The sequence below is a fragment of the Suricata suricatta genome, chromosome 6, assembly GCF_006229205.1.
Source record: "Suricata suricatta isolate VVHF042 chromosome 6, meerkat_22Aug2017_6uvM2_HiC, whole genome shotgun sequence".
Taxonomy (NCBI): domain Eukaryota; kingdom Metazoa; phylum Chordata; class Mammalia; order Carnivora; family Herpestidae; genus Suricata; species Suricata suricatta.
Genome location: NC_043705.1, coordinates 37575222 through 37599621, shown reverse-complemented (window position 1 = coordinate 37599621; position 24400 = coordinate 37575222). Strand labels below are relative to the sequence as shown.

The 24400-nt window shown below is 37.3% G+C and overlaps 2 protein-coding genes and 1 pseudogene across 4 annotated transcripts in view; 2 read left to right on the top strand and 1 right to left on the bottom strand.

The window, feature by feature from the left end:
- The window catches only part of MTREX (Mtr4 exosome RNA helicase), a 109273-nt gene extending 100124 nt beyond the window's left edge, over positions 1-9149 (bottom strand). The window contains exons 1-3 of the mRNA XM_029942242.1: positions 8745-9149; positions 2155-2292; positions 741-807 (exon numbers count right to left, since the gene is read on the bottom strand). Coding sequence (XP_029798102.1) covers positions 741-807; positions 2155-2292; positions 8745-8878 — 339 coding nt within the window. The 5' untranslated portion in view covers positions 8879-9149. The remainder of the gene's footprint in view (positions 1-740; positions 808-2154; positions 2293-8744) is intronic.
- The window catches only part of DHX29 (DExH-box helicase 29), a 54190-nt gene continuing 38573 nt past the window's right edge, over positions 8784-24400 (top strand). Inside the window, exons 1-6 of one of the 3 annotated variants that reach the window (XM_029942239.1) lie at positions 9412-9500; positions 14535-14654; positions 16479-16552; positions 17921-18034; positions 19671-19800; positions 20760-20902. In XM_029942239.1, the coding sequence (XP_029798099.1) occupies positions 14588-14654; positions 16479-16552; positions 17921-18034; positions 19671-19800; positions 20760-20902 (528 nt within the window). In that variant the 5' untranslated portion in view covers positions 9412-9500; positions 14535-14587. Of the gene's footprint in view, positions 9501-14534; positions 14655-16478; positions 16553-17920; positions 18035-19670; positions 19801-20759; positions 20903-24400 lie in introns of those variants that run through there. The other 2 variants (XM_029942238.1, XM_029942240.1) reach the window with 2 other exon arrangements.
- LOC115294385 lies at positions 22194-23154 on the top strand (annotated as a pseudogene).

The following is a 24400-nucleotide window of genomic DNA, read 5'->3' as shown; positions in this document are numbered from 1 at the left end:
TCTTAGACCCTTACTTTATAAATTCATCTAAAAGGATTACTACAAGCTATCAGTGGCTACCACCTTGTGGCAAATAATGAAACTGCAATGTATTAGTAACCAGGGCAGAACAGGAAAAAGCATGTGACCTATACAACAGCACTGTTACTTGACTTTAGGAATAAGGGGATGAGTGTGTATTGAACACCTACTCTGTGCTAGGTACCTTACACTAATTTTATCCTATAATCTTCACAATCACCCTAGTATACCATTATTCCAAATTCAAGAGTTTTAAAAACCAATGTCAAAAATGTTAAGAAATTTGGGGCACCTAGGTGGCTCAGTCAATTAAGCATCCAACTTTGGCTTAGGTCATCATCTCATGGTTCTTGAGTTCAAGCTCCACATCAGATTCTGTGCAGACAGCTCAGAGTCTGAAGCCTATTTATGATTCTGTGTCTCCCTCTCTCTCTCTGCCCCTTCCTGCGCATGCCATGCCCTGTCTCTGTCTTTCAAAAATAAATAAACATTAAAAAAAAAGTTTAATTCATCCAAGATTATAGTTAAAGTGCTGTGCAAGATATTAGTTCAAGTTAGGATACAAAACCTCAACTCCTTCTACCTGACTATATACCCTACAGAAACTGTAATTGTTTCTAAAGCCCCTGAGGCTTAACTGCTTGCTGATCATCATACTAGAAAATCCAAAGCAAACTTCCATTTATAACACCAATTTCCTGTATACTGCTTGTACTTACCTCATGTGTACACCCTTCGACAGTTTCAACTGACTGTACCTTGACTCTGGGCATCAAGTCTGCCAAACTTAAAAAAATTATTAAAGTTATGTTAAAATACATTATTTTACTATAATTCGATAATAAGTCTCCTGTCTTCATTGCTAAGGAAAAGGACACTGCCTAATTATGAGTGTTACAAACTGGAAAAAATCTGGCTACTAAGAGTATTCAAAAAATCTTTCACGTTATTTGAATCTATGCTGAGAATTCAAAATGATCAGTTAACATCTATTATTACAAATACAGAACAGATGTCAAGTGGATTACTTAAAGAATTATGTTAGCTTAGTTCCAGTAACTACTAAAAAAAAAGTACCCCCTCCCAAAGCATTGTTATTACTTCAAAACATGATATAACTATTACATGATACAGAGTACAAAATAAACTAACTTAACACAGACATTGCTATAATTTATAAGAGTGTTCCCTACTCTCCTCAAAATCTTAAATTATATTCATCTAAGTTCTGTTTAGATCCTGAAAGGACAAGACTGTGGACAAAGTAAAGAAAAACAGATGTATTTTTTTGCTAAATTCATCATTCTTAATTTACTTTTGATTTTATTTAAATCAATAATCAATTATACTTTGATCAAAACCCAAGGGTTACTATAATAAGCAACAATGATTTTAAATGCCACTATTATATTGTAATATATTCCACTAGCTTTGGAAAAGAGTATCAGAAATATTTCAGTGACACATCTACAGTAGTTCTGCTAGCTACAACAGCTAACTAGTTTGGAGAATTCACAGAAAGAGTAACTTCTTCATGGTAGTGCCAAGCCAAAATACGGAATACAAAAAGTAGTAAAGCTGTGAAAATCCATCACACAATATTAAACAGATTAATCTAAGGAACTGGCACCAACTTCTACAAAGAGAAGAGAAATAACAACTATTACAGTCACAGAAATCCATCGTCTCCTACCCTGATATCAGTCTTGAGACTCATAGCCATTCCACTGCAACATGTAACAATAAAAATCTAATTTCTCTTCCTTCTCAATTATTCTTTCCATTGGATCACATTTATTCTTTCCACTTATTCTACTCTCTTTATTCCATCCTCTTCTTTGACTTAACAAATAAAGGAAATGTGAGGGGTGTTTTTCCTTAAAAAAATAATTTAGCTTCACAATTCTTTCTCAAAAGTTAATTCTAAAATATTAAAAGATGAATCTTTTCTATATTGTCTTCCACCAAACTTATACAGATGTTCTATATTTTTGTATGACTATATAACTGAAAAATGTTTTTCATTTCTTGAATTCAACAAATACTTTCATAAAGTAGCAAGATTTAAGTAATTTTCAAAGCTTCACCCAACCATTTAAGACTTACTAACATTTATGACAATGGAAATACTACCTTAAATCTTCAGTTATTGATTCTTCCACCCTAGGCTTCTTTCCAAATATGGGTTCATCTGTGCCCTCAAAATCTGCATCTCTCTTGGTTTTGGCTGTGTTAGTTGACTCTGATTGTAATTTACTATCAAAACGTTTCCTGAAAAGCAAATGGTTAAAAATCAGTTCTGCAGTTTTTAAGGATGATTCCATAAAATATTACTTCATGTATTATACATGCCTTTAATAGAAAAAGGCATGAAAGTAGATATAACAAATCAAAACTAGCTAAAGCCCAGAATACCCTAATAAAACTGAACACCAGTCCTTTGACATTTCATATTTTCTTGGAAGTTCTGCTTTAAAAATATTTTACACTACATTACTTTTTACACACTATTAACATAAAAAATTTTAAAGCCTATGAATTAAAACGAGGTTAAACATTTATTTACATGAACACCTTCAATAAACATTTAATGCTTTCACTTTTACCATGATATTACTGTTAGATAATGTTTTTTTGTGGTTGGATTCATTGGTCAAAAGTAGTGACAATTAATGGTGGACTGAATATCCAAAAGGGAATTTGGATGCTTGTTATATCCAAAAATCAATTACATGTGGATTTTAGATGTAATTGTAAAAAGCAAAACAAGAAAGCCTCTAAATGATAAAATGAGAGAATTATTTTCATATTTTACTGAACAGGACATAAAATTAGTAACCAAAAATTAAGTTTGATAAACTGGAGTACATTAAAACCAAGAACTTCTATTAATCAAAAAATATCACTTAGAGAGTAAAAAGGCAAGACAAAGAGTCGAAGAAGATATCTGAATCACATAGAAGTGACAAAAGCTATATATCTCAGAATCTTTTATTGTCTTAAAAATGAAGATTTCAAAGAATTTTTTTATGTAGTTATATCTCTTGATATTTACATTAGATTTTAAAATAGAAAAACATTTTAAATATTTACTTATTAATTCATTTTAAGATGGAAATGATGTTATTTTAACATTATGTTGACCTAATTATTGTTAGATTAACATAAATGACACTTGATAAAAAATAAGTATTTTCAAAAATAATTTTTAATGAGAAGAGTGGCACTGTTTATATTTTTGCAAATATTAATGTCTGTCTTAAAAATATGCATCTGGGCTCTGCATCTGCTTCAACTTGACATAGATACTGTCATGAATTTTATGAAAATGGTGAGCAAAAGCCAGACACTAAAAAATGTATTCTGAATGATTCCATTTACATTATAGTCATAAGCAGAAAAAAAACTAACATGTTACCCATATACTCACTTTTTTGGGAGAAAAAGAAAGATGTCTGAAATATTCTATTTTTTGATCCAAATGGGGGTTACATTGGTGTGTTTATTCTATGAAAATTCATGTTATGGACTCTCACACCTCTCTTTTATGTTTTATTTTTAAAAAATTTTTTTAAAAAGAGTAGCAAATACTAGTAATGATCTGTATGCCTGAACAATCTTTTCCTAACAAAGGTCCTTCTTTGAGGCTTAGCAAAACTTGAAATGTTAATCAAATTACTCCCACCTTGGTGGAAAAGGTAATCACTCTCGTCCCATATTTGCTGCTGACTACTTATATGAATCTCTTTTGGACAAGTCATCGATATCCTTAGCCCTCAGTGAAGGAAGATATCTGGAAGATACTAAAGATCCCTCTAGTTCTAACATTCTACTATTCTATCCCTGATTTAGTAAGCATCAACAAAACCTAAAACCTACTAGCAGGTGGTGACAACCATACAACAAAAAATTTAGTTCCTCTGAGAAACCTAAAACCTAAATTTATAGAACACCCTCCTTCAGAAGAGCTCTATTATTCTTTAGTACTGTATGTTACACTTTTAGGTCCCCAACTATTTATTTCTCTTATAGCCTGGTACGTATGTCACATGTGGAATTTACACACTTCAAACATCTGAGTTAAACAGAAAGATGGAAATAAAGTGTCACAGATAACAAGTTTGCCTTTTAAAAGTTTAAGTTTTTTATTACTGAAACCCCATGAATAAACATGTTATTTCTAGACATGACAATCACATCATCGAATCCTACACAGAATCCTTTTCTTACAAAGGATATTAAAGCAAGTGGCAAAATATGACTAACTCTGTAGATTAGATAATAGTACTGTATCAATATTTCTTAATTCTCTTTAATTTTTTTAATGTTTATTTTTGAGAGAGAAAGAGCATAAGCAGGGCAGAGAGAGAGGGAGACCGAGAATCCAAAGCAGGCTTCGGGCTCTGAGCTGTCCACCCAGAGCCTGACTCAGGGCTCAAACTTCTGAACATGACCTGAGCCGAAGTCGGACATTAAACTGACTGAGCCACCCAGGCGTCCCTTAATTTCTTAATTCTGACAATTATTCTCTGGACTGAGACAAGGACATCATTGTGAGGGAGAAGGGAGATGAATCATTCTGCCTGCCACAGCATGGAAATCAAAAGGTGCACCTCCAGTGGAAAAGAATTTGACAACACCTAGCAAAACTACATACATTTACCCTTTAACCTCATAATTCTACTTCTAGGAATCTTTGTCAAAGATAATATAGTAAAAATTTTTTTTAAATATCAACAACAGATAGACTCTCTGTAATAGTAAAAACCTGAAAAGAACCCAATGTTTACAAAAGCTCTATATACTAACATGGAGTTATCTTTATTTCATCATGTTAAGTGAAAAAAGATGAATAACAGTTTTTAAATGGCACATGTGCGTGAAGACAGACATGCAAGTGTATTTTCAGAAAGAAAATAAAAAGAGGGGCACCTGGGTGGCTCAGTTAAGCATCTGACTTCAGCTCAGATCATGATCTCATGGTTGGCGAGTTTGAGCCCCACGTTGGCCTCTGTGCTGACAGCTCAGAGCCTGGAGCCTGTTTCAGATTCTGTGTCTCCCTCTCTCTCTGCCCCTCCCCCACATGCACTTTGTCTCTCTCCCTCTCTCAAAAACAAACATTTTTTTTTAATTTCGTAAATAGAAAGAGACCAAAAACTCAAGAAGAGGAAAGAAACAGGATAGAATACACAAAGATAAAATAAAAAATATACTGTTTTATTCTTTAGATTTTGAAACCATAAAATAATGTTTTATCATTATTTCTTAAAAATTAAAACTTTAGCAATCCTTAAAATGTAAAATAAACTGAAACAAGTGAACATAATAGTTTTCAAGTTAGCAGCATAAGCATTTCAGTACATGCGCTGCTGAAACAAGCACATCGTAAGCATTTGAAAAAGGAATTACTACAGGGTATTTTCACTGTCAGTGTGATAGATTTTTTCCTAAAGACAAAAAGAACCATGAACTACAACCACAATCTATTAGGGGTGCCTGGGCGGCTCAGTTGGTTCAGTGGCCGACTTCAGCTCAGGTCATGATCTCAAAGTTTGTGGGTTCAAGCCCTGCATCGGGCTCTGTGCTGACAGCTAGGAGCCTGGAGCCTGCTGCAGATTCTGTGTCTCCTTCTCTCTCTCTCTCTCTCTCTGTTGCTCCCCCACTCATGTGCAAGTGCTCACTTGCTCTCTCTCAAAAATAAATAAACATTAAAAAAAATTATTTGGAACCACCATCTATTCAATATTCTACTCTGAATCACAATATTATGTACTGCTATTTTTAACTATTATAAGAATACATAAAATAAGGTTGTTATGTAATTATTGCCAGGAAAGAACATTTTCAGTAAAAAAAAAAAAGCAATCATAAAAATCAAAAAGGGTAAATAAAGTCCCTGTAATATTAATTGTACAGTAAATGTCAGTATGAACTCTGTTTTTCCTAAAAACCATGATTCCCCAATACTTTCCACAGTAAGGACCTAAAACCAATGAAACTCTATACCAGCGAGCGCTCTAAGCACTAATTAACATTTCCCACTATAAGGAACTAGAGACCCTTTGGAGATACCAGATTCCAGGTCTGGGCTAAAAATGTGTACTATGAATCAAGATCATCTTTTGCCAAAAAGCACAGAAACTACCTAAGACTGATTAAGCTTATCAAAAGAACACAGGCGCCAACATGAAGAATTCTCATTGGTAGAGTATGAAAAATAATGTCCATCAAAAGATGTAAAAACATATATGATATGTCCATAAAACTGAACACTACTCAGCAACATAAAAGGACTGGTGATATACACAACTGAATCAATCTCCAAAGCACTGAATATGAGAAGCCAAACTAAAAAGGAATATATACTGTAGTATTCCATTTAAAATTGAATTCTAGAAAATGCAAGCTGTTCTCCAGTGCCAGGAAGATCAGTGTTGCCTGGAAGCAGAGTTGGAGACAGGAATGCATTATAAAAAGGCACACAGAACTTTTTGGGGGTCTTGGAAATGCAATCTTGATTGTGGTGGTGATTTAGGATACTTCAAATACACTTCAACAAAGCTTTAAAAAGATAAAGAAAAGTGAGTGTAAAGGAGTGTAATACATCAAATCATGAAAATCCATTCAAGAAGCTAAACACATAATCGTACACCCATGTTGGTCACCATTGTAAGCTCCTTAGGGCACATCTCATTTCTGTTAAAACTGACGAATTATCAAGCAAAAATGCTTTCTTCTGTTTCTTCTATGCACTGTATTTCAAGGTAACAGCTAGTATGACAATGTTTTTGGTTTTTTTATTTTTATAGATGGATTTGAGGTAATAAACGCAGAAAGGACAAAAACAGAAAAACTGCCATTTGGCCAACCACCACTGAAATAACGGAGCTAGGCAATCAACACAGATGCTAAGGCTATCATGTGAAAAGTTTAAGAGAAATAAGATTGATCTATCTTAACTCAATGATCAACCTTAAAAAGTGTGGAACAACACTGTCTCATGATGTAACCTGGTGATGTAATGCAATTCAAAGTATATGGCACCACCTGTACTAAACCTCTTGTTCTAAGGTTTGCTCAAACCCTAATTAAAGTTGCCTACTGGATACCTCCATTTGGATGTATTATTATCACACTTTGTCTCAGGTCAAATTAATTTCATTTCCAAATCACTGTCTCCTGTAAATTTCCCTACTTTTCTTCCTCCTGTTATCCAAATTCAAAATCTCTTTTGCAGCTCCTGGGTGGCTCAGTTGGTTCAGCATCCGACTTCAGCTCAGGTCATGATCTGGAAGTTCCTGAGTTCTAGCCCCACATGGGGTTCACTGATGTCAGCCTGTCAGCACAGAGCCCGCTTCAGAGCCTCCATCCTCCCCTCTGCCCCTCTCTCCGCTTGCTCTCTCCCTATAATAAATATTTTTTTTAAATTTCCTGCTCCATTGTTAACGCCCATCAATTTTTTTCCTTCACAGCATTTTGCACCTTTCCTTTTCCTTCCTTCTGCCACCCCCTGAATTGAGGTTCTTCTACTCTCATTGAATAAACTAAAATACTTCCCTAATTCACTTTCTAATATGTATTATCTTTCCTCCTTCAACATACTCTGACAGCCACTAAGACATCAATTTTCCTAAACTACTACTCTACTTATCCAGTCACCAGGCTAGGAAAAACCCATGATTTTAAAAATGAAATTAAAACTCTCGTTCTTGATATTCAACATCCTTCACAATCTAAAACCAATTTTTATTGGGTATTATTTCTTCTTGTCCGTAAACAAACATTTCCTCTAGCCCTCCAGTAACAAATCATTTTCCCTACCCAGAACTGCCTCTTGCATGTAAGAATCCCTGAATGACACACAGAGATCTCTTTCTGGAACATGTCATAGCACTTCACTGTATAGACAACTTATTTTATCTCAATCACCTACTAATCTTTAAAACCTGTACCTGGTTCTACTTCTTTACCAGGACTAAAAATTCCTTGAGAGCAAAATCACGTCTCATTTAATCCAATCTATTGGGTACCTCCCTTAGGTAAGAGTAAATTTTGTTGATTAAGAATGAATCATCTTTTACTTTAATCCAAATATCAGCTTTCCCTTGTTCTATTATAAACAATATCGTACACTTTACGGTAGGTTTAAGCATCAGTCTATTACATATGTTTAGGAAACAGTACGTTTAAAAAAATTTCTTGGTAAACTCAACGACGGTCAGCTTTTGACAATCTATTACGTGCTCAGCACCGTTAGATGCATTACATACATTATCTCATTCAATCTTCATAATCTTAGTACTGGACACTGTCAAGTTCTTTTTTAAGGGCAAAGAGCTACCGCTTGAATTCTGTCCCGAGTCCTCCTGTTGCTATTTGCCCGTTCCAAGCCAACCCAAGTCACGTTTTCTAAGCTTCTTAACTAGTCTTTAGTTTCATTAAAGACAATGCCAGGTGTTGTGAGGTACGGAACCTAATAGATAGCAACCCATGCGTTCAGGAATTGCCGTGGCAGGAGCTCACGCTGCCTGCAGACACTGGCAAACGCCAAAATCCCCATTCACCAAACCAACACTCCTCCCCCCGCCTTCTAAATTTTCCCCAAACCACTTCACTTTCCAATGCCATTCCGTCTACACCCCAGTTGCTCATGCTCTTCAAAAGAATATTTCCTCCCCTCACCACTGAGGGAAGGGGGGGAACCATCCTGACATCTTTCTTACCCGCCCTTTTCCGCAGACCCTGGCGGGCCCTTCCATTTCCCCTTCTCCTTCTCTTTGTCTTTTTTAGTTCCGGGCGCGGTGGTCGAGTCGTCCTCAAACACGCTGAAGAGCTCATCTCCGAAAGCGTCCGCCATCTTTCAGAACTGGGAGACCGAATCTCCCTCCTACCCACGATGCTCTGCGAGCGAACCGACAGTGACGCCCAGGGAAGCCTCAGCTGTGGCCCGTAGGAGACAAAAGTAGTCTAGCCACGCAACCCCATACCCTAGAATACTTCCTTGACTTCTTCTCTTCCGACTTTTCCTTTACCACCACGACTGGATGGCCAGTTCGCTAACTTAAAGAAGGAGAGCGGAGTGAATATCCGGCACGCCGCAGGTACCTAGAGGGAGGAGAGGAGGAGGAACCTTGGTGAGGCGGACCAATAGCGAGTCAGCGGTCGCCCAGGCCCGAGAAGCCCGGATGACGGACGCAAGGCGCCGGCGTGGGACCCGGGGAATGTAAAGAGCGCTTGGAGGCGGTGCTGCGGTGGTTCCGGGACTTAGACCTGCGGGGCTTTTTGCCACAGCTGCAGTATGGGCGGCAAGAACAAGAAACACAAGGCCCCCGGGGCCGCGGCGGTCCGGGCCGCTGTGTCTGCTTCCAGAGCCAAATCCGCCGAGGCCGGAGCTGCTGCGGAGGCCCAAAACAAGAAGCCTGTGGCCAGGCCGCCCCCCGCAGCTACCGCTAGCACCAAGGAGACCCGAGTCAAGCAAGGTACGAGCGGTCCCGGGGCCCTTGGTTTTCTACCCCGAGCAGCTGCTGCTGTTTTACGAGGGAAAAGTCAGCGCCACCTGGGTCGACCCTAGGTCTCAAAATTTGTATCTTTCACACCTGGAGCTCCTAGTACCCTACCCGGTGGCCTTGTTCTAGCTAGGTTGGTGTAAGCTGTGGGGGCCTCTGAAGTTAGGATAGTACTCCCCTTGCAGCTTGTCATCTCCCACCTAACCCTTGCTTTTTCTTACGAGAACAAAATAAAAATTGTATTTGCTCCTGTTTCAGCAGGAATTAGTCTTGAGCTATCATCTAAACTAGGTAGGTTGATACAGAGGTTAATGTGTGGAGTTCCTATCCTCCGGGAGTCAGACCCGTTTTGTACTTGGTCTTCGAATCATTTTTAACCCTGGTGTAGTGTCTTCATGTGTTATGGAAGAACCAGTAATAAGAATTTCAGTACTTACACACCGACTATGGGTGTAACCTATTGTGGAAATAGATCTGATCTTTACCACTGTATGCATTCTTAGCTTACTGTGCAATTTAGTTTGATAAATCAGAGATTGCTGCCTCTGACTACAGATGAACAGGCCCTTATGTAACAACTGTTTCCAAAAGATGAACATTTATACTCTATTTTGTTGCTTAGCTTGTTTGCCTATAATTCTTGTTGAAATGTTCGGCTAGTATATGTTTTTGAACACTTCTGTATCTCGTGATGTTAGGAGTGGGATGAGAAAGACAAATCACCTCTCTCAAAACTTGCTGGTGTAATGGCAGACACAGGCATTAAATAATCCTACCAACATTGCTTTATAATTGATAAGTGCCACAAAGAAAAACCAAAGAAGAGGATTTAACAAACTAACCTAATTTTTACTGGAGAAGAGGAGGGGTCATAGATGGTCTCTTTGAGAAAGTGACAGTCAGGCTGAGATCAGAAGACGAGTAGGTGTTACCCCTGTAAATAAGGGGGAAGTAGTGTAGGATTCCTGGCAGAGTTAAGAAACTCCATGTGCAGAGATGTTGAGTGAGGAAAGAGCTTCGGTCTTTGAAGTCTTCATGGAATGTAAGCATTACATAAGAGAAGATGACACTAAAGATGTATACCCTTAAACTTTCATCTAGAAGGTGAATAAACCTTTGCCCCACAATTTATTGTGACATTTTAACTACCAAGTTTTAACGCCTATCAATACAAATACATAGCATTTCTCTTTGACTATTATTCTGTGGCACTTTTCCTCTGAATCAGCCTCTTTTGGATTCTCTTGTCTTTTCTGAGATGCCTCTGAATCCTTTCAACTCTAATCATTTGTTGTATTCTTTGGCTTCTATTCCTCCTGCCCCAAAATGTGACCCTAACTGGAGGTGTTAGTCTGTGACAGTATAGTTCTCCATCTCCAGTCCTAGCAGAGTACCTTCATTACTAATTCTGTCTTTTCCTTTGTCTGTCTAGTCCTGCCTAGTCCTCCTCAGTCTGTCTAGTCCTGGTTTCTATTCTAATCTCAAGTCAGCCATTTCCATATTTACTTGGACCTTCTGGTCCTATTTTGCAAGCCTCTCAAATTTAACATGGCTCATACTAAACTACCCTTCTCTCCTGACACTCGCATCTATGATCTCCTTGTTTTTGTTTTTCCATATTCCTCCTTACTCAATATTAATAGTTGCTTTTAATGTCTTCCTTTCTTCCTCACATCCAGTCTTTCGTCAAGCTTTATAGAGTCTTCACTTATCTTCCCTGTACACCATTTTCACTTTTCATTTGTGCTGTTCATACCTCAGTCTAGGTACTCATGAATTCCTGGAATACCAGCAAAGCTTTCTAATGGGTCTCCCTACCTCCTATTTTTGCTCCTCTAGTTTGTCCTGCCTGCAATCATCAGATTAATCTTGAAGAAATGCTGCTTTGTACATAGCACTTCTCAGTTTCTTTCACAGCATCTCCACTGACTTTGTGATTAAGTGCAAAACATTAATCTACCATCTAAGACCCCTTTTCCAGTCTTCTTACTAATTCCTCTATTTACCTATAGCAAATCTGATATATTTTTATTGTTCCAAATGCAACTATTGACTTTCTGCCTCCTTGTATTCTTGTCGTTTTCTCTTAACGGAATGCCATCTGTCCCAAACACATCTATTCCAAATACTGAACTCCTATAACACCCATCCCAAATGTCAGAGAGAGAAAATGAGAGGTTGTCTATTAAATTTGTAGGAAAGATTTTATAACTAAGTTCATATATATAGTACTAAAAAGAAATCTGCTTTGTAGATTGCCACATTTTTTTTCGCTTTGGGTGTTTTTATATAACATGATAGACCTGCTTTGGAGAAAAAACATTATTTTTGAATTTGTAATGTAAGTGTAATTGTTCTACTCTTCAACTTTTTTGTTTTCAAAAATTGGAAGGACTGTACCTAGCATTACTTTCTCAAAATTGTCCTCTCATACGGAGGGAAAAAATCTATTCTGCCATGAAATGGCTCTTGGCACAATTCTCAGTATTCTCTCCCTCCTGTTTTTCCATTTCATTTGTTCGTCAGAAATTTTTGAATTGCTGCTATGTTCCAGGTAGACTTTAGGCCCTGGGGATAACACATGAACTGGTCAAGGATAAGGACTAACAACTGTAAGGCTGGTGTTTGTGAAAATCCTTAAACCTAGCTGAGATGTAAAATTGTAAGAGGGAAACAAGACTGAGGAACTAATGTCACGAGTTAACTTATAAAACCCATTATAAATATTTTTCAAGGTCATTCAAATAAAACAGAAAAAGCGCAACAAAGGTCACAAATCAGTGTTTTGGCAAAGAACAAATTGAATATTATGAGTCTGTTTTTGCTTAAAACAGGGGAGGTTTCCCTGAGGAAACATCTTTGCTGAGATGGTTTGAAGCATCCAGTTGGTAGAAGATCTAAAGACATTGTTTGAGGAAGAGGCGACAAGGGCAAAGGCCCTAAGATGGGTGCAAGCTTGGCATGTTACCAAAAAAAAAAAAAAAAAAAACCAACTAAGAAAGTCTATGGGTAGAATGAGAGAAGAGGGGCTAGCTAGTAGGCATTAAATGTAGGAGAAACCTTAGGTAACTTACTTTAAAAAAATTTTTTTTTCATGTTTTTTATTTATTTTAGAGAGACAGCACGAGCAGGGTCAGAGAGAGGAAGATACAGAATCTGAAGACAGACTCCAGGCTCTGAGCTAGCTGTCAGCACAGAGCCTGACGCGGGGCTCGAACCCACGACCCGTGAGATCATGACCTGAGCCAAAGTCAGACACTCAACTGAGGCATCCCTTATGTTTTTAAAGGATTAGTCAGGTTGCTCTGGCAGAGTGGATTTCTTCACAGACTGTGACTGTTCAGATTGTATCATTTCCTTCTTTATTCTCTGGATACCCTGTATTTCCTTTTCATAGTTTATTTGGATAGTTACTTAATTACTCTACCAGTACTGGAGCTCCATAAAGACAAGGACTGGGTCTTATTTATCCCTGCTCAGATCCCTTGCCTGGTTCAGATCCCCTTAACAGATGTGTACTGTTGGTCAGAAAGAAACCAAAGTGCCTCAGTACACCTGTCCCCATCACTAGCAACTTAAAGTGAATGTGTTAGCTATGTGGGTCATTATAATCACTCTGTGATGTAAAATGCAGTAAGTTACAAAATGAATATGTTGTGAAAGAAAGAGTAGTTGGCAACAACAAATTGATTTTTGGCTGATGTTTCTTTTATTATTATTAGTAGTAGTAGTAGAGTCATCTTGAGGAAATCACTTTTTCTGTGCTTCAACTTTAATGTTTGTTTTTGAGAGAGTGAGAGAGCCAGCATGCAAATGGGGGAGGGGCACAGAGAATGGGAGACAGAATCTGAAGCAGCCTCCAGGCTCTAAGCTGTCAGCACAGAGCCCTACGTGGGGCTCGAACAAGCCGTGAGATCATGACCTGAGCCGAAGTCAGAGGCTTAAACGACTGAGCCACCCAGGCACCCCTGTGCTTCAACTTTAATGTAATATTTTTGAAAATAGTGTGCGTGTTCTATGAACAATTATTTCTAAATTTGAAATCTAATACTTTTGCCTTGGAGATACTCTACATTAACATCCTTATTTCCAGTCAAATTTCCAGTAACTCTTTCTGTCTGAAACAGAAAACCACAGTTTATGGGAAAATATCTTCAAGCAGCAAGGAAAGTAGCTGTCCTATATTCTGTGCACCTTACTTGGCAAAAGAATGGGAATCATCTTTGTTCCATGGCCTATTGACATAGAATTGCACTAGAAAATAAGGTTACTAATTTATAAGTTTGAGTTACTATTTTCTTCTGGTGCCTTCACTTTTTCCCCTGTAACACATTAGAATCTGGCTGTTAGATTGATACTCTGAACATTGGCAGCTAACAAAAACGGAGACCACAGAAGCAGAAATTAGAGCAGTTTTGGGAGAACTGAGTAAGCTCAGTCTTTTCACTAGCTCTGCAAGCTTCCAAGTAAAATAATAGATACTCATAATACATCATAAAAAGGTTTGAATTTTCTTGAGTGTACTGTATCTATATAGCAGGAAGTATAAATACATTTTGGGAAGTTTTCCATCAAATTGTTTAAAATGCATTTCAAATTCTAAAGCTTTACTTGAAAGGGCCTTACTTGATTTAATTGGTGCTTTCTCTGTGGCAGGATCTCATTGTTGCTTCAGTTCCTAAGCCTATTGATTAAAATGAAAACATACCCACTTTTAGAGACCTTTAGTGACACCCAGTGAATATGCAGCAGTATTTGTGTGCATTTCCTTCCTGGTTTTCTGAGACTCACGACTTTTACTTGCCCTCTGGAAGTTCACAGTATAAGCTTAGAGAGGTGATAATCGTTGTTTGTCTTAGGTAGAATGGCTGGAGGAGACAAATGAGAGCTTACTTCAATCTCCGACACAAAAAATTATTAAAGGCATCAGTAATACATTAACCTTGAATTGTTTCTCAGTATAGTCTTCATAATAAACTGCTTATCCATCTGTGCCTTTTCCAAAAGGGTTATAATTGGATCCCCTCCGTGGTTTTGAGGACTTCAAAACTCCAATTGTTATGCAAAATTTGTCAAGTTTACTGCAAATGATGAGACCTCACAGAAATGTTGAAGGACTGCTGATAGGTATTCACATTTATGACTGTTGACATCAGTTTATGAGCAAGGTTACTAGGATTAAAATTTAAGACTAACAGATAAGGAAATTAGCCATGATGTGCCAGAATTGTCACTGTCTTTTCATATATTCTAGGTAACCTTGGGTACTTCCTATATAAATAGCACAGAAATAATTCAGGAAAACACTTATATCTCTAATTCAGACAGCCCAAATGTAAATAGAAATAGTTACTCTGAAAAACTTTTTTCTTTTAAAATGCCTAATTATATTAACTAGCATCTTAAAGAAATACTTTAATGTAAATCAGAGTAATTTTAAGGTCAAAGTTTTTGACCCTTAAAATCATAATAAGCAACTTTCAAATTTAAAGTTTAAGTTTCTCTGCTAAAGTTAAAAAAAATCCTTATTTTGAGCTTTATTAAAAGCAGAGTAAGTAGACATTATGAGATTCTAGGATTATTATGCAGCAGTGGTTTGTCAGGTGTGCTCAAGGGATCCTGTGGAATTCCTGAGGCCTTTCTGGAAGGGACTCCATGAGATGAGAACTGTTTTCATAACCTAAAATGTTATTTGCCATATTTGTACCCATTTTCTCATGAGTGTACAGTGTTATTTTTTGGTGGCTACATGATGATAATACAGAAAATTGAATGGAGAAGCCAGGCATTAAGAGATGTGCAAAAACCCAAAACATTTTTTTGGGGTTTGGAAAATGTAGTTATTTTTCATAAAAAGTATTTCTATTATAGTGGGTTTGTTCTTTTTAATGAATTAATGAGCATTTAAATTTTTTCCTTTTTATTTACAACATGACATATATCAGTATTATAAATTACATAACAAGTATTGGGATCGTCACTGATTTTTAAGAGAGTAAACAGATCATGAGACTAATGATTTGAAAATAATTATGTGTTCCTTCATGGTTACTTGTTAGAGAAATGACATTATGCGTAGTGTTACTCTTTGATGGAAGAGACTTGACAACTGTAGTGGGTTTAGTGGTATCATTCCCCCAACCTCCCTGAAGTTATTTCTACCTGGAACCTCAGAATTTGACCTTTATTGGAAATAAGATCCTTACAGATAAATTTAGTTAAGGATCTTTCATCTCGAGATGAAATCATCTAATGACTAGTGTCCAGAGAAAGGAGAGATGTGAACACAGACATACGGGGACTAAGGTCATATGAAGCCCCACGTATCAAAAGGCAGACAAGGCAAGCAATTCCTGGGATTACCAGAAGGCAGAAGAGGTAAGAAAGGATTCTCGTCTAGAACTGGAGGGAGCATGGTCCTAGTGACAACTTGATTTTGGATGTATAGCTTCCAGAATTGTGAGAGAATATTTGTTACATTCGGCCAACCAGGTTTGTGGTAATTTGTCCTAAGAAACTAGTACAGCAACCCTTGGACTCAACAGAAGATGATAGGAGCTGTGCTCACTTTTACTTGAGGGGGGAGTGTTTTTCCAAAAATGACCATCTTCTCTGCTAGGAATCTGATATCCTCTGAGAAATCCTGCTTCAGCTAAGTGCCACGCAGAAAAGCATCTGATTTTAAAAATGTAAAAGTGATGATAGATTTCATTTAAAAATATATATATGCCTTTGTTCTTTGTAAGTAACTTGTTAACCCTGAGAATGCTAATCAGTAAACTTTTTCAAAATTTAGAGGCAGTATTGCTTACTTGTAGATTGAGTTATTTGGTGAAGTGGGGATAAGAGCTGAAATCAAATATTTAATGTTTAGCAATTTTTGGAGGAAAATTAAAATAATAACTGTTAATGATTAAATTGTCTTGACTACTTACTGTCTGTTATATACAGGTCCAAAAATTTATAGTTTTAATTCTGCAAATGATTCTGGTGGTCCTGCAAATCTGGATAAATCTATTTTGAAAGTGAGTACTGAGATCTTGAGTCATTTCAAGAAATGTTCTATTTGAAAAAGAAAAAAATAGATATATTCTTAAATATAAAAAATGATGGTGTATTTTAAATTTTTTGTAATAAATTGCTGATCTGTACTAAATAGATGTAAGTGATAACGCATAGGATGAAAGCCTGTAAAAACTTAAAGCACGTGTGGGTAAGATCCAAATTAAAAAAAAATTTTTTTTAATGTTTATTTATTTTTGAGAGAGCAAGGAGGGAGAGGGACAGAATGAGACAGAGACACAGAACCTGAAGCAGGCTCCAGGCTCTGAGCAGTCGGCACTGAGCCTTGGGGCTCAAACCCATGAACTACAAGATGATGCCCTGAGCTGGTCAGATGCTTAACTGACTGAGCGACCCAGGTGCCCCAAGATATAAATCTTTAAGGATACCATATGCATCCTTTCAGAGCTGATTTAGTATACATTTCCAGCCTCCTCTCCATTATTCTTCTCCACTTAAAATTTTACTTTAAATCTCATTGTTACCCCAAATCCTGTATGATTTTATGACTCTAGGCTTTTGTCATTGAGCTCTCTGCTTAAAATGACCTGCTTCCCATTCTCCATTTGTCACCTCTGGAGTCTTTAGGAAGTCCTTCAGAACTTACCAATTATCCTTGTGGTCCATGTTTTTTTAATTTTTTTTTAAAATAATTGCCATGTTGGTTTACAGTTTATCTTTTTATATAGGTTTCCTGTGCTAGACTGAATTCCTAAAGTGTATTTTTGAGCATAGATCATGGTAGGCATTCAGTAAAGATGTGGTAAAGGAAAAGTATCTTTGTAGGTAGATGTTTTTGTATTCTGAAGTTTAAAGTTTGGAAAGAACATGTGGAACAAAAATACGGAAGACAGAGTGGCTAACTGAAAATCAGGATCAAACATTGAGAGCAAAAAGAATTTGTGTGACCTCATTATTACTCTTTATATAGTATTACTTCATTTGATTTGTCTCCTTTTTAGTGTAGCACCCATTATTTAAAACTGTTTGCGTGGGGTTTACATTAAGCAGATCTCTGGGCTCCATCCACAAGGATTCTCATTCAGTTTGTTTAGGATCCAAGCTTAGGAATTGGTCTTTATGATAGCAATCTAAAGACAATGCAAGCTTCAGAAGGGTTTGTAAAAGGATTTTTTTCCTTGTCATATGTTCCTATTTCCATATCCTATTTTTTCTTAGATATGTGGTATAGATATAGTCCAATGAATGGTGGTCTAAAACATAATAATTATTTTACCTGATTTTAGCTTAAATTTCTTATGATTATTTTATTATTAAATATCATTTAGTAATTTAGATTCTAATTGATATGATGTTTTTGGCTTCAACAGGTGGTAATTAATCACAAACTAGAGCAAAGAATTATTGGAGTGATAAATGAGCATAAAAAGCAAAATAATGACAAGGGAGTGATTTCTGGAAGACTTACTGCCAAAAAATTGCAGGTATTTTGCATACTTTTTTTTAGTTCCTTATTTTTTTTAATGTTTATTTATTTATTTTGAGACATAGAGAGTGCATGTATGAGCAGGGGAAGGACAGAGAGAGTGGCAGAGAGAGAGAATCCCAAGCAGGCTCCATGCTGTCAGCACAGAGCGCAATGCAGAGCTCAAACCTGCAAACCATGAGATCATGACTTGAGCCAAAATCAAGAGTCAGACACTTAACTTAGGCACCCCTCTAAGTTCCTTATTTTTAATGGAACATCTTTAAACCTATTCTACATTGTAAGATAGATAAAATGACTTTTTCACCTTCCATTGAGATTTCATGTAGATCATTTCCTTCTGCAGGAATAGAGAAGGAATTGTGCCAGATACAAGTACATACATAAAAATGGTGATATGAAAACTAAATTACATTCCACAAATTATATCAGGCTCTATAGTGAGCACTTTGCTTACATTTTCTCTAATACAACAATACCAGAAGATACTTTGCCCCATTTTTCAAATGAAGGAATTGGGGCTTGAAAAGATTACATAAGCCATAGCCTGTGGTTGTTAATGAGTAAGTAGCAGAGTAAGCAGAGTTTGGGTTTGAAACCAGTTCTGTCCAGCTCTGAAGGTACATTAAGATGCTTTACTTTATATATGAAGCTGTTCATTGAAGCACTGATTGTAATAAAAAGAAAACATCCTGAGTAGTCACCAATAGGAAAAGGTATGATTATGGTAGGTCTACCCAGAGGAATGTTTTATAACTCTTAAAAGTGAAGAAGAGTTTCTGATAACTTGGGAAGATGCTTATGTTATTAAGTGAAATTTGTTTTCACAAGATCAGAAAAATTACTGATAGGAAACATACTACATTGCAAACAATATCGTTGGATAATGAATATGTGAACAGGGTCTCTAGGTCCTTTTATTTATTTACTTATTTTCTAGGTCCTTTTATTTACTCTAAAAATTTTTTTTTCACATTTATTTATTTTTGTGAGCAGAGGAAGGGCAGAGAGAAAGGGAGACACAGAATCTGAAGCAGGCCTCAGGCTCTGTGCTGACAGCACAGTGCCCAGCGCAAAGCCCAAACCCACGAACTGTGAGATCATGACTTGAGCCAAAATTTGACACTCAACCAACTGAACAACCAAGGAACCCTTCCAGGTCCTTTTAAAATTTATCCATAGTTCTCAAATTTGGTGACCATAGTTAACTTCTAACTAGAAGGGGGAAAAAGATATTTTTGAAATTATAATTTGTATTAGAATTTCTGGTTTAAAATTAATGAGAGAGGAGGGCTCCTGGGTGGCTCAGTAGCTTAAGCATCTGACTTTTGATTTTAGCTCAGGTCATGATCTCACAGTTGATGAGTTCGAGCCCCATAAATAAATAAATAAACTTAAAACAAAAAATTTAAAGGAGCGGGAGAGGGGTACCTGGATGGCTTAGTCATTTAAGTGTCCAACTTTGATCTCAACTCAGGTCTTGATCTCAGGGTTGTGACTTCAAGTGCAGCATTAGGCTCTGCGCTGGGCATGGAGCCTAAGTAAACAAACAAACAAAGTGAATGGGAGAATAAAATTAATAATAAAAGGAGAGAAAATTGACAGAATGACTTCTTTACATTTCCCTTTCATAGGATTTATACATGGCTTTACAAGCATTTTCATTTAAGACTAAGGACATTGAAGACGCCATGACTAACACACTCTTACAGGGAGGTGATCTCCATTCTGCCTTGGATTGGCTCTGTTTAAATCTTTCAGATGGTAAGTAGTATTGTCATAAAATTGTTTCAGTTTCTCAAACCCTTCTGAAATAATTTTAGAATTCCTTATATTTGTACCAAGCTCTACTTAAAATTTTTTCAGTGTTATAATTATTTATCTTTTGAATGTTCTTACCCTTTTCTACTCTTTGCAGTATATTCTCAGAGGTTGTAGTCCATGCAAGAAGAAATTATTTTTGGGGCATTATTTTCAGTTGTCAGTAGTCATTTTACAATGCACTTCATAGAACAGATTTTTAAAGTTAGCCTACCTGTTACCTATCAGGTTTTGTCTCCTGGTTTTGGTTTAGAAATTTGCTCCCTCTGGCTTTGGATAAATTTGATAACCAGAGCATCAAGGTTGTAATCTTTAGCAAAAACCTAGAGTGCAAATTGCTTGTATGACTGATTAAGGATCCTGCCATATACTGTAACAGACAACCAAAGAGTTGGGAAGGGTTCAGATCTTTTTATGAAAACTTAGGAGCCTAACACATTGAGGGTGAAATAGATGGCCAGTTAAAGGTGGACTGTCATCTGATGAGTGTTCACACTTTTTTTTTCTTAATTTTCTTTTTTTTAATGTTTTTTATTTATTTTTGAGAGAGAGAGACAGCGTGAGCAGGGGAGGGCCAGAGACAGAGGGAGACACAGGCTCCAGGCTCAGAGCTAGCTGTCAGCACAGAACCTGACGTGAGACTTGAACCCACGAACTGGAGATTATGACCTGAGCCAAAGTCAGACGCTCAATTGACTGAGCCACCCAAGTTCCCCTGAGTGTTCATACTTTTACTTTACAATAAAGCCGGGTTCATCATAGGATTTCTATTCTTGGAGAGATGAGGGTGGAAGAAAATTAGGTGCTCTTTGTCTACCCAGGTTTTGTGTATATTTGATGAATGTGTGTATGTTTATATTTTATATATCATATGTGTGGTTTTTTTCATCCCATTTTTTAAGATGCACTTCCTGAAGGATTCAGTCAAGAATTTGAAGAGCAACAAACTAAAAGTAGGCCAAAATTCCAGTCTCCTCAAATACCAGCCGTAATTTCACCTCCATTGCAACCTAAAATTAAAAAACCAGAAGATACTAAGATTAAGGTAATTTAAGAATTAAACATCTAAAGTTGTATAAAGTCAGAATAAAGTGCACATAATAGTTTATGAGTAGAAATATTAGGTTGCAATAACATTTTTGCTTATTGAAAAGAATTGGTTTGCCATACTGTTCTGTCACTGTTTTGATAATCTGTTGCTGCATAACAAACCAACGAAATACTTAGTGGCTTACACCAGCAATTTATTTCTTTTGATTCTTCAGTCTGGCCTGGGCTCAGCTGGTTAGTCCATCTGTTTCCCAAGGTGTCTTCCCAGGATGGAATAGCCAAAATGGTTTCTTAATTCATAGGACTAGTTCCTCAGCTGGGGGCTAGCCAGGCATCGTTCTTTCCATGTGGTTTACTTGTGTTTCCTCATATATGGTGGTCACAGGATGGTCTGATTTACATGGCATCTGGCTTCTAAGACCAAGTATTTCACGATGATAAGCCCCAGTGTATCCATTTCTTCCCAAGCCCTACCTTGCATGTTGGTAATGTTTTCTTGGTTGAAGCACATCATGTGGCCAATTCCATAATATACGTGGAAGGGGATTACAGCACGGTGTCAAGACTGGAAGGCCTACCTCATTAGGGCATCACATTTAAATACTCTGCATGTCACGAAACCTCTATGAATGTGGATGAACCTAGAGAACATTATACGAGTGAAATAAGCCAGTCATAGAAAGATAAATACTATAGGTTTCCACTTATGTGGACAGAGAACTTGAGTGCATTCAAGAGATCAAAGAGAGAGTAGGCACATCAAAAGTTTTGGTTCTACTCAGTGATGGAGTTGACTCAACAGTTTGTACAGCTTTACTGAATCGCGCTTTGAACCAAGATCAAATCATTGCCGTGCACATTGATAATGGCTTTATGAGAAAACAAGAAAGCCGGTCTGTAGAAGAGGCCCTCAAAAAGCTTGGCATTCAGGTCAAAGTGATAAATGCTGCTCATTCTTTCTACAACGGAACAACAACTCTACCAATATCAGATGAAGATAGAACTCCACGAAAAAGAATTAGCAAAATGTTAAATATGACTACAAGTCCTGAAGAGAAAAGAAAGATTATTGGAGATACTTTTGTTAAGATTGCCAATGAAGTGATTGGAGAAATGAACCTGAAACCAGAGGCGGTTTTCCTTGCCTGGGGTACCTTACAGCCTGATTTAATTGAAAGTGCTTCCTGTGTTGCAAGTGGCAAAGCTGAACTCATTAAAACTCATCACAATGAGATGGTGGAGGGCACTTAAGGGGAAGAGCACTGGGTATTGTATGGAAAACAATTTGACAATAAAATACGATGGGAGGAAAAAAAAAACACAATGACACAGAGCTTATCAGAAAGTTGAGAGAAGAGGGAAAAGTAATAGAACCTCTGAAAGATTTTCATAAAGATGAAGTAAGAATTTTAGGCAGAGAACTTGGACTTCCAGAAGAGTTCGTTTATAGGCATCCATTTCCAGGTCCTGGCTTGGCAATCAGAGTAATATGTGCTGAAGAACCTTATATTTGTAAGGACTTTCCTGAAACCAACAATATTTTGAAAATAGTAGCTGATTTTTCTGCAAGTGTTAAGAAGCCACATACACTATTACAAAGAGTCAAAGCTTGTACAACAGAAGAGGATCAGGAGAAGCTGATGCAGATTACAAGTATGCATTCACTGAACGCTTTCCTGCTGCCATTTAAAACCGTGGGTGCGCAGGGTAACTGTCATTCCTACGGTTACATGTGTGGAATCTCCAGTAAAGATGAACCTGACTGGGACTCTCTCATTTTCCTGGCTAGACTTAAACCTCGCATGTGTCACAACATTAACAGAGTTGTGTGTATATTTGGCCCACCTGTTAAAGAACCTCCCACAGATGTTACTCCCCCTTTCTTGACAACAGGGGTGCTCAGTATTTACGCCAAGCTGACTTTGAGGCACATAACGTTCTCAGGGAGTCTGGGTATGCTGGGAAAATTAGCCAGATGCCAGTGATTTTGACACCATTACATTTTGATCAAGACCCACTTCAGAAGCAGCCTTCGTGCCAGAGATCTGTGGTTATTCGAACCTTTATTACTAGTGATTTTATGACTGGTATTCCTGCAACACCTGGAAATGAAATCCCTTTAGAGGTGGTGTTAAAGATGGTCACTGAGATTAAGAAGATTCCTGGTATTTCTCGAATTATGTATGACTTAACATCAAAGTCCCCAGGAACTACCGAGTGGGAGTAATAAACTTCTTGTTCTATTAAAAAAAAAAAAAAAAGGCTGAGGGGAGGAGGCTGAAGGGAGGAGAGAGGAAAATGGGGAAATGTTGCTCAATCATTAAGCTTCAGTTACACAAGATATATAAGTTCTAGAGATCTCTGAACATAGTGCCTATAGTTAACAGTACAATATTAGGCACTTTAAAATATGTTCAGAGAATAGGTGTCATGGTAAGTGTTCTCACCACAACCACCACCGCCTACCTCCACCAGCACACATGCACAAAAGAGCACCAGGAAGTTTATAGAGGTGGTAGATGTGTTTACTACCTTGATTGTAGGCATCATGAATGTACACATACATCCAAACTCATCAAAATGTTTATATGTACATTATAAGGTTAATATATAATTGGCATATTAATATGTACATTAAATACATATAATTTTTAATGTTTATTTACTTATTTTGAGAGAGAAAGCATGCACATGTGAGTGAGGGAGGGCAGAGAGGGAGAAAAAGAATCCCAAGCAGACTCCACGCAGTCAGCAGGGAGCCCAAGATGGGGCTAAGTCCCAAGAATGGCAAGATCATGACCTGAGCTGAAATCAAGAGTTGGACACCCAAATGACCAAGCCACCCAGGTGCCCCCAAATATGTACAGATTTTAAATACATTAGTTATACCCCAGTAGAGCCTAAAAACAAAAACATTATCCCCACAAAGGAATACCACTAGTTGTTTTTTTAAAAATAGTTTATTACCAAGTTGGTTTCCATATAACCCTCAGTACTCTTCCCTACAAGTGCCCCTCTCCATGACCATCACCCTCCCTTCCTCTTCCTCACTCCCTCTTCATCCTTCAGTTTGTTCTCAGCATTCAAAAGTCTCATGATTTGCCTCACTCCCTCTCCCCAGCTCTTTTCCCCCACTTTCCCATTCCCATGGTCTCCTATTAGGTTTCTCCTGTTAGACCTATGAGTGACAACATATGTTATCTTTCCTTCTCTGCCTGACTTATTTCACGTAGCATGACTCCCTCCAGATCCATCCATTTTGCTACAAATGGCCAGAATTCAGTCTTTCTCGTTGCCATGTAGTATTCCATTGTGTGTGTGTGTGTGTGTGTGTGTGTGTGTGTGTGTGTGTGTGTGTATCTTCTTGATCCATTCATCAGGTGATGGACATTTAGGCTCTTTCCATGATTTGGCTATTGTTGAAAGTGCCACTATGAACATTGGGGTACATGTGCCTCTGTGCTTCAGCACTTCTGTATCCCTTGGGTAGACC